The sequence below is a fragment of the Sparus aurata genome, chromosome 19, assembly GCF_900880675.1.
Source record: "Sparus aurata chromosome 19, fSpaAur1.1, whole genome shotgun sequence".
NCBI lineage: Eukaryota > Metazoa > Chordata > Actinopteri > Spariformes > Sparidae > Sparus > Sparus aurata.
This window is the reverse complement of record NC_044205.1, coordinates 2,723,214-2,733,842: the sequence shown is the minus strand read 5'-3', so window position 1 is coordinate 2,733,842 and position 10,629 is coordinate 2,723,214. Positions and strand designations below refer to the sequence as shown.

Below are 10,629 nucleotides of genomic sequence, written 5' to 3'. Positions count from 1 at the left end.
CAAGAGGAGTAGAGCACAGAATGCGACTTTCTGATTCCCGGTCTTCTCCGTACTGGATTTGCATTCAGGCTACTACCAGATACCTATGTCCAAAGAGGACAAAGAGAAAACAGCATTCATTTGTCCACTAGGATTTTTCCAGTTTGAAAGAATGCCTCAAGGCATTATCAGGGCACCAGCAACCTTTCAGAGGTTAATGGAAAAGGCTGTTGGAGACATGAACCTCTAACAAGTGCTAGTGTACCTTGACAACTTGATTGATTGGAAAGACTCTTGAAGAACACGAAGAGAGACTGCTTAAAGGGATATTACAGCATAAAGGGATATTCTGGCAAACACACCACGACACTGAGTAAGACTCCCCCTTGAGAGATCAAGTTTTCCGACCGCTAGCTTATGTAGTTTTAGCAACCTCAGAAAAGACCACACGATCACAATACACTGCAGTTTATGCCTTCACCAAGAAACCGCCATCAAATGCCACTCATAGCCACAAATAGCGCTCAGCCCTACTAAAAAAAAAAAAAAAACAGCCTAGACCAGCTTAGGCTGGTTAAGCTGGTTTGATGGTTTTAGCTAGGTTTTGGTCAGCTGGTCTTAGCTGGTCAAGTCAAGCTGGTCTAGCTGGTCAGGCTGGTCTTAGCTGGTCGGGTTGGTTAAGCTGGTCTTGGCTGGTCAGGATGGTGTAAACTGATAAGGTGATTGTAGGGTACTGCAATTCTAATAATCCAAGCACACATAATTATTCAAGTTAAGAATATATACACAAAAGAATTATAGTAAAAAAAAATCAGCAAGATGAGAAAGATGAACTCAAACCAATTTATTAACAAAATCAGAACTAACAATTGAACTAAATAAAGAACTGAATTAAACGAACAAACAAACAAAATTGTCTTTTTTTTTTTCCTTTTCCATTAATGTCCATTATTTTCTCGGTGAGGAAGTGTCCCACTTGCTTCGCCCTCCACTCTTTTTCTGCCGGCTCCACATTGAGGACATCCATGCGCCTCCAGAAGCACTCTTGATTTAAAAAAAAAAAAAAAAAAAAGGTATCAGACCATGCTTCGATAAATTAAATATTTGCCTTATCTAGTTATATTTACATTTCAGTTTCACAACAATGAAAAGGGACTGATAAGAGGTATTAATCTATTTTATTCAAAGGAGGATTACAGCCATTTTTGACCCCTCTGATGACAGATGTGACTGCAGACGCTCCTCTGTCACCCAAAGCAACGCACCTGAGACTGTGCAAGATTTTTTTTTCCTGTAGCAGGTTGCGTTGCTTTGAGGGATAGAGGAGCGTCTGCAGCTTGTCTGCGGTCACGTCCGTCATCAGAGGAGGAAGAAAAAGACGCCTGTGTTTCTGGATAACTTCTATCACTTGGAAAACCGCCAGGTCTCTGCACTGTGAGGATGCGCCATCGGAGTTGCTTCATCAAGTTGCTCCTCTCTATGAGCTGTGATTACAATGTTACGTCATCAATATGGACATGTCAGCTTCATGGAGATATTATGGACATTACCACTGCACTGCTCGACCGTTTCTTTTTGTTAAGAAATCAACGTCAACAAGAAGGTGTTCGTTTTGCGCGGAGAGCAGGCGGTATGCGATTGGATACATGTCTTTCCGGGATATAAACAGAAATATCTGAGGTGAGTGATTAACGTTACATGCAAAAACACAAATATATACTGTACACTATATGAGTTCAGTGGTGTCTTGTAAGGATTCAAGTCATGTACCATAGATCTTTGATTAATTTTTGAGTGTGTTTATAGGTTTGCGATTGCCCCCATAAGTTGCACCTTTTTATATCATATCATTTTGAAAGCTGCTAGACGATTTGAATTTCCCTCCTGAATAAAGTATTTTCTATTCTATAGATTAGCTTTGTAGCTATCCCGAGGGCTGGGTAGCCATGGTGGGATTTTAGTTGCGTTTTTGCTCCTCCCAACACTTGGTGACCATCAGAAAAATGATTCAAGGGTCAAAAATGGCCGGAATTCACCTTTAAGAATTCATATTCAGGCTTATATTCAGGTCACGAAATATCTGGAAAATAACCTATAGCTTATTAATGGTCTGATTTTAAGTATATGAAAATGTGTTTGACCTCACCTTTCAAGATTCCCAGCTTTGCTGGTGTCAGTGGGGGCTTGGGCTCGCCATGCTTTGTTGGGCACTCCTTCCCACTGACACTCTTTCCCTTGAGGTTCCCAGTCCCCGAGATGGCCACAGCCAGCTCCTTTATGAAGATAGAGTCCTTCGTTGCGCAGTTAATCCTGGTCCAGACAGCTTCATTTATCCAGATGTCTGGACCAATGTTGATCTGAAAACAGTGATAATTAAGGAAGCATTACTGCTACTGTTGTCATTTTGAACCTAAGGACAAATACAGAGCTAGCTTTTTCCCTTAAAGCCCCAGTGGGTGACTTATTTGGTTTGTTATTAGTAAAAATCAAATATTGCTTTCATAAATTCGTATTTTACCAAAGTCTAATCACAGTCGCATACAAATTAAAGCTTACTTGTACCTTAGATTTCATTTGTATAAGTCTTGGTTGTATGGACTTACCCTAACCCTAATAAGTTACACATTGGTGCTTTAAATTCTGAAATTATTTCTTAATATTATTGTAAAAAATGAATTACAGTTGTTGTGATGTATACCCACATATGGCTGTGCACTGTATATTTTGATAGCCTATAGGCTAGGCACACATGGTAACCTAGGCTTTTGTGCTGTATTTGATAAATACATCGTCATTTACCTTCCCATCTCTCTTTTCTAGGCTGGCTGACGGACTCTTAGGCGGGACAGACAGGGGGCTGGCTTGTGGAGAGCTGTCTGGCAGGCTGAGATCAGGCTGGGAGCTGGCTTTTTGGGGGACTGCCTCAGTGATGGCTGGCTGGCTGAGAAACTGTGGCTCTGACAGAAATAAAAGATACGGTGGTTGTAGCTTTTTCTAATGTTAACAACTTGTCCTTAAAATCTCACAAAACATCAGCAAACATTTCTCTGTCAGGTAACCCTCCTTGTCGTCTTTCATAACAGGAATTTGGACAGTAGTTTCTGTACTTTATTTTTACATCCTGTGATTGGTTCCCTCTGATGACTCATTTACAACCACAGAGATGTTTAGGGTACACCAGCAGTCAAAAGGCACCAGAGGAGGTGTGTCTGGTATACATGCCTGGCCAGGATTAATTAATTTTCAACAACTTACTGTTGGAGAAGGCCCTCTTCAGAACCTCATCGAGGATTGTCTGAAGTGACAGTGTGGCGGCACGAGGTGCGTGCTCTGGGCGGCACTCTGTTAAGAAGACATTTTATGCCGAACAACGCCACCCTGGGGGTTTCACCCAGGGACCTTTTTATCTTTTAAAGGACAACTTGTAAATTAAATAAGGCACTCAGGTCCGTTTTACAAAGAGGCAGAGACAGCATAACTGGGTACAAAACATTAATTCTAATTTAAACAGTAAATAAACAAAATAGGATAAACTCTCCCACTGTACTCTCTCATGCACACGCACACACACAAAACAACAAGTGACAGGGTTGACAGTACACAGCTCAGTATGACATTAGGCCATGGCAACGCTTAAACAAAGCCTGGACGAAGGCTAACACTTTTAGCCAGCTGTAGTGAGCAGCCAGGAGCCAGGCAGACAGCGTTGAAGCACCGCAACCGCGGATGCAAATAAAAGTCTGTCAGCGCAGTGTGAAGCCAAGCAATGAGTCAAAGCAATAGCTACGTAAAGCAAAGCAGCTAGCATTAAGCAGCAAGCAACGCAGCTGTTAACAGTTAGCAGCACGGCAGCTAGCGGTGAGGCAAAGCAGCGAAGCAAAACAAAGCAAAGCAGCGAGGTGAAGCAAAGCAGCAGTGATTTCTTGCAGGTTAGCGGTTGCTATGCCGCTACACAGGTGTCTTTACCCTACAATAAGAGAACAGATATTAGCAACTTACGAGTGGCTGGAGGAGGAAGCTACAGTCACTGTGCTACATACCAGTCAGGCAATCACGGTCGGCACGGTGTGGAGCAACACGATCAGCTACACAGCAACCAGCAGCGGACAGTAAGCAGCACACAACCAGCAGTGAGCAACGTGCAGCCAGCAGCAACACCCAAGCGAGCCGCTGAAATAAAATAACCATGAAAACAACTGGAGAGACAACGTGAGACCAGACTATAGTCGCTACCGGCAGCCTACCTGCAATCAAGCGAAGGCCGAAGTGAAGGGCGCCAGGAAGTGACGTGACCCAGGCTCCGTCAGGCAAGAGGACAACCAGGTGCCCTATGCCTGCCTTTATAAGGTGCTACCTCACAGTGATTGGCTGGAAAGAGCCACACAGCTGAAACCCATCAAACGCTCCTTCATACTGCTACAACAGGTTGGCTTTTCTGTACACCTCCAGCTCCTTCTCCAGCGCTTGTGTTTTAATTTCATATTCTGTACACCTAAATAAGACATAGCAATGGGTGCTAAAAAACTTAACTTAATTCCCCTATAAGCAACTCAAAATGATTAACATCATTTACATGGAATTAGTCATTTGGCAGAGGTGTCTATCTAGGTTGTCCAGAGAAATGCTCGTCACCAAAAATCATTAGTACATATCCTTATTAAAGAACAGGTTAAAACTCAATACCCAGTTCTGTAAAATATCTACTAAGATCATTAGAGAACATTACTTTTGCACTGTTATTTCAATTTCTTCCCGGAGATCCATCAGTTCTTTTTTCGTGGTCTTGTATTTTGCTTTCAGTTCAATGTGGATTTTCTCTGGCATGACAGCCCCCTCATCACAATCAGATGCCTCACTGGTTTGGGGGGTGCTGAGAAGTGGACACATGCACAAACAGTTTGCATCAAAAGCTTTCAAGGATGCAGTAAAGCCTGTAACTAAAAATCCCACCACTCATGTAGATAAGTAGATGGGAAAATGAGAGTCCTGCTTGAAAAACAAGTCAGTTAAGCTGGCCTATTGAAATTAGTTAGTATAAACTGGGTAGGCCTATCAGGCAAAAAGCTCACAGGATGTTATGGCAGATGTTGACATGAGGTAGTAGGCCTAAGCAAAGTTCATTGTTAGACCTAACATCCATTATACTTTGTGCCACTAAATTAAGTGCCACTGCCAATAAGTGATTTGCTGGTTGGCAAGTGTGCGACCAGACCAGTGTAAAATGTTTATTTTTTAGCCCTGCACACAGCATTTCTAATCACATCTGCATTTATCCTGAGGGGCAGGGGTGTCGCTAGGAGTGCAAAACATCCGGGGCTTTAGCCCCGCGCAGTGTTGCCTCAGTTACCCTGAAAAAGTAATCTGATTACTGATTACTGATTACTCCTTAAAACTCATTCTAAGATTGATAGTACTTTGTCGCCAGCACAGAGTGAACAACAAACCTTAATATTCTCATCTTTAGCTGAGAGGAACTCAAAATAATGACTATATTTCCAGCTAGAAAACGCGCATCTCTCTCCTCCCTCCATTGTTGTTGTGTTTGTGTCGTTGCGTGTTATTACACGTGAGTTGTGCTCGTGCTGAAATGTGACTTGTTGCAAACGTGACATCACTCCCCGCGACAAGAAGAAGCAGAAATATATATTTTTACTAAGGAAAAAACAATGATAAGTAACTTTAATCTGAGGTTTGGAAATATTAATGTGTTAGATTACTCGTTACTGAAAAAAGTGGTCAGATACCGGCATCACTACCCGCAGATAGAGTCTTTTTTAACGGGTCCGGGGAAATTTCGAAAATTTCGAAAATTAGTTTTCCCTCACTAGGCCTACAGAGTAATGTTTACGTTAAAGATATTATAGCCAAGACCTGCGCTGTGTGCATAGGCTATTAGAGCAGGTAAAACATTCCCTATTATAATTTCTTGGCTTCATTGTCTATCTGCATCAGGCCTACAGGAGGCTTTGTAGGGTATTAAGAGAAAAACATCGTCATTTAACATCGTTAATAAACCCACAAACGTAATACAAATCTGCAGCATTTAATGTAATAAACCCACAAATGTAATACATTTTCCACAAGAGCCGCTGCCTAACTACAAACGTAACACGCGATTTCCCACACATGTATTAACTGTTACGTTTGCAGGGATTTGTTTGTGGGGACGTGAAAATCTTTATTGTAATAACTTCCCACAAATGTAATAATACAATGAGTAATGGTTGGGGTGGTTGTTGTTTGTTTGTTTGCCTATACACCTACTAAAACTGACTGTGGGTGCAAAATCCAGCTGCTGACTCTCCGCTGTCACACAACAGATCCCCTGTGACCAAAGTGTCAGCTGGACTTCAGAGGAGCCGGAATTCAACACTACTAGAACGGCCGTAAGCGGTCATTTGGACCGCTAGATTTAAACTCTATAATCTGTCAGGTAAATACCCAACTGAGGGATGAATGCATTCATTGTGTTATGATATTTTTTTAAAAAACGAAATAATGAATTAACACCAAAGTGTACATTTTAATAAGTTTAATTATAATTAAACTTAGTTATTTTGTTTTTTAAATGTAGGCCTATATTTATCAATATTCATCGCACATAGTAAACCATAATTATTGTATATTTACACACGATTTTAATAGAGAAAACTCAGAACAAGAAAATTACCTATTAAAAGTAACTTATTTGATCATGAAACATTTTATTTTAACACTTAATAATATATAATAAAATAATAATAATAATAATCGAAAAAGCTGTAAACGAGGTGATGTAAAACAAAGACAAACAAAGAGCCGTTGTGGTCACTGGTGACAGTCTGCAGATTACCATCCGCTCTAGTACAGTTACCACACGGGCTTGTGGCATTTCAAGTGTCCTACGTTTGGTTCCGTTTGCACTGCCTCGGTGTCTGTGTCAGCGAAGATGGTCAGTGGCGGTCTTCTATAACATCCTTGACCTGGCTGGGATAAATGCCCGCATCTTATTCAAGGAGCACCAGCAGCAGGAGAGCCCGGAGGAAAGTCCTGCAGCAGCGGGCAGAGGAGCTGAGGGCAGAATACATGGAGGGGAAAGGGGCCACGGCAGTCGGCACAAGGTGGGCAGAAGCGGAAGCAACCACTGCAGCAGCAGACACAGACACGGAGGCAGTGCCGGTCCAAAAGAGCTGCAAACGGAACCAAACGTCGGACATGTGTGTGGTGATCGCAACGGCTCTTTTTTTGTTTTATATCAACTCGTTTTCTGTCAGGTCAGGGTTTTAAGGGAAGATGTGGGGAACAAGGAACAGACAGGAGCAGGCACATGGACGAGACAGAGGCTGACAAGAACAATGACCAGACGAGGAGTGAAGGGAACACAGAGACTAAATACACAGACACTGATGACAAGACGAGGAACAGGTGAGGTGGACCAACAGGTGAGACAACGAAGGGGAGGAGCACATGAGAACATGAAGGGAACAGGGCAATAGACAGATGGAGCCAGAGGGAACATAGGAAAAAAACACAGAACTTAAAGGACACATGAGGGCATGGGAAAAACAAGACACAAGACAAGATACAAAGACATGGAAATCAAATACAAGAAGCCACAAGACAAAACCAGACACAAGAACACAACGAACAAGAATCTACAGTCATGACAGTTTTCAGCTTGTTTGATTATTATTATTATTTTATTATATATTATTAGGTGTTAAAATAAAATGTTTCATAATCAAATAAGTTACTTTTAATCGTTAATTTTCTTGTTCTGAGTTTTCACTATTAAAATCGTGTGTAAATATGCAATAATTACGGGTTACTATGTGCGATGACATGAATGCTGATAAATGTATAATTAAACTTATTAAAATGTACATTTTGGTGTTATTTCGTTTTTCTGTTTTTTTAAATATCATGACACAATGAATGCATTCATCACTCAGTTGTGTATTTACATGAGAGAGTATAGGATTTAAATCCAGCGGTCCAAATGACCGCATACGGCCGTTAGTGTTGAATTCTGGCTCCTCTGAAGTCCAACTGACACTTTGGTCCAATCAGAAACATATAAATTGTCCGGATCTAACTCTAGGGTTGTGGAAAGCGCGTTGTTATACCCTAACCAAGATATCGATCATTAAGATTAATTGGATCAGATCTGACTGGAATGTACCCGCCACAGTGGTAAACTGATTCAGTTCACCCGCCAGCACACAAACTCACCCGCATTTGGCGGTGGCGGGTTTAATTTCCATCCCTGTTATAACCGCTGCAGTGGTACTAAACAGTAGGCTAATAGACGGGCTCTGGTAATTTCAGTGACGCATAGGGGAAATAATAACACTGATGTTGAATTTGCAACAAATTATTCGGACTCTGGTGACAATGTTGCATTTGAGGCTGCTGGCCGTTCGATATGCAGCCACATAAAAACCTTTCAGCATTAGACAATTATATTTGATTTTTTTTTTTTTTTTTTTTCAAAGCACAGATATCCGGGGCTATTCCCAAAACATCCGGGGCTATAGCCCCGTATGCCCAGGTCTAACGACGCGCCTGCTGAGGGGCCAAAATGGATTTAAGTAATTTTGGATTCAAAAAGGTATGAGGAAGAAGAAAAGCATACCTGTCTTTGTCCCTCTTGGGTCTCTTCGCCGGTGGAAGGAGAGGGCTCTTTTTTTTTAATGCCTTCTTTTCTGCGAGGATCGCAGAAAAGTTTTTCCTCAGCTCTCCCTCCTCTATTGTCTTCAGGCATTTCTATGTACATAGGAGAAAGGTAACCAATCAGCCACAATCAACACAGAACAATGCATGATCCCACATAAACAGTAAAACAGGGTTCACTATAAAGAGTCTATTGGCAGTCCCGAGCCTGTTAGTCCACAATAGTCCAATCACAATAAAATCTGGTAGGTTTCTTATATTCATGACCGTCAAACTGGGTCTGACATGCTGGTCAGCCGATTGAGACAGCAGGTGCCCCGGTTAAATAATCAAAGTCATGGCTACACCCAATCACCTCAGGCCCTGGAAGACACAAAAGGAAAGCACAGACGCAAAAAAGGCCCAGAGAGGCTGTACGCTATATCAAATTAAAATGTCTTGCGTTTTTCTTTTTGGAAGACTGCAATTCTGATGTCTCAGCTTCCATGGTGTCCTTGATCTTTGGGACCCTTATCCTCGTGGTGGGGTCGTTGACACAGTCGAGGAGAGCCTCTGTTGTCTGATGCAAAGGTAACGTTAATGAAATTGAGAAAATATCTGCTGATATTAACTACAGATTAGTTGATTTAATTGTCATGAATGCATTAACTGTAGCTATACCTAGCTACCAAACATTATAGGCTAATTAAAAGTCCTAGCTGCCAGTAACGTTAGCCTAACGTTAGCTAGCTCCTGCTATTAATTTTTCAAACGACCAATTGACTATTCGAAAACCATAACGTAACTGTTAGCTAACCAGCTACAGCTAACGTTAGCTAACGTTATGTGGCTATATGCTAATGTTTTTACCTTTTATCAGCACCACCTGGCCGTTATTGTATTTCCCCTCCCAAAGGATCTGATACAATATATCCGCATGGTGTTTTTCTGGATTTAGAGACTTGATGTGATTCACAGGAATTATAGTTTTAAAGCCGTCCGTATACTTTACATATGCATACATATCGCCACATTGCCCATAGATATCTATTACCGGCGCGCACGTCCGACTGGCTGCCGCGATAAATTCTCTAATCTCCCGACTGCACACCTCGGTCAGCGTGATGACGTATGGCGCGTACGTAATCCCGCAGACTTGTGTGAGAGTGACATGAGCAACATCCTGAAAAACAAAAACAAAACACGAGCAACATCCATGAAAGTTTGTTAACTTAATACATCGTTGCACCGTCTTGTAACATGCGACCCACTCGGTGAGGAGCGGGGTAAGTTCACATCCAAAAAACAACGCCTACAGTAGGTTTTGCTTCAAATTTCGAAGATAATCATTCTTAAAAAGGCATGTGCACTGAGCAGCCGGCAAGCTTTTTTTGTTCGAATGAATATTAGAATAACAATCTGTAATAGATGTATTTATTTATTCATTTATTTATTTATTTATTATTTTTATACGGAATCTGACTGTTTTATAAAAACGAATTTAAAATGTATTATGTTTTTGTTTAAGATATGTCTAAGTACAAAAAGTATCTTGAGCCAGGTGATGACTCAAGAATACCAAGAACCACACGGGAGAGACCACAAGAGGTGATGGACATGTTGCAATTATCTGTATTTGATCTTATTGACATGCCTCTAAAGTGCATCTTCTGTTTTAAGGATGTCTTGTCAGATGATGGCTCTCAAGAGAGACTGCAACAAACAGAGGTCAGTAACATGATAACGGCAAAGTTGCAAATTTTTCCTAGTTCCTCAAATACTAACACTAGTTGTCACTGCATGAAAAGTGGGATTTTCGGCCCCGTAAACGCCCGGAAATCTCCCTAATTTTCGGCAGTTAACGACAATTTACAGGCTGTGAACGTGGCGTTTGTGTGTGCCGAAAATTGTCGGAAACTTACCATGACGTCAGCGGAGCTCCCGGAGGTGCGAACGCCTCTAATTTGCATATGAATAGCAGCGAAACCACGCCTGGCCAGAGAATGTGTGGGCTGGCTT

General features: G+C 41.6%; 1 protein-coding gene across 4 annotated transcripts; it reads right to left on the bottom strand.

Annotated features, from left to right (window-relative positions):
* Window positions 1-853: 853 nt before the first annotated feature.
* Window positions 854-4,409, bottom strand: LOC115570322 (BEN domain-containing protein 5). 4 transcript variants are annotated; one of them, XR_003981743.1, is made up of 5 exons: window positions 4,224-4,409; window positions 4,020-4,149; window positions 2,779-2,936; window positions 2,126-2,336; window positions 854-1,023 (listed from the first exon to the last, which is right to left on the bottom strand). XR_003981743.1 is itself a non-coding variant. In XM_030398810.1 (4 exons), the coding sequence occupies exons 1-4, from the start codon at window positions 4,165-4,167 to the stop codon at window positions 854-856; spliced, it is 687 nt and encodes a 228-aa protein (XP_030254670.1). In that variant the 5' UTR covers window positions 4,168-4,191. The 4 variants fall into 4 exon arrangements, 1 of the variants encoding a protein (XP_030254670.1); XR_003981744.1 differs by lacking the exon at window positions 4,020-4,149 and having other exon boundaries at window positions 4,224-4,407; XR_003981745.1 differs by lacking the exons at window positions 4,020-4,149; window positions 4,224-4,409 and adding an exon at window positions 3,235-3,716.
* Between the last annotated feature and the right edge of the window lie 6,220 nt (window positions 4,410-10,629).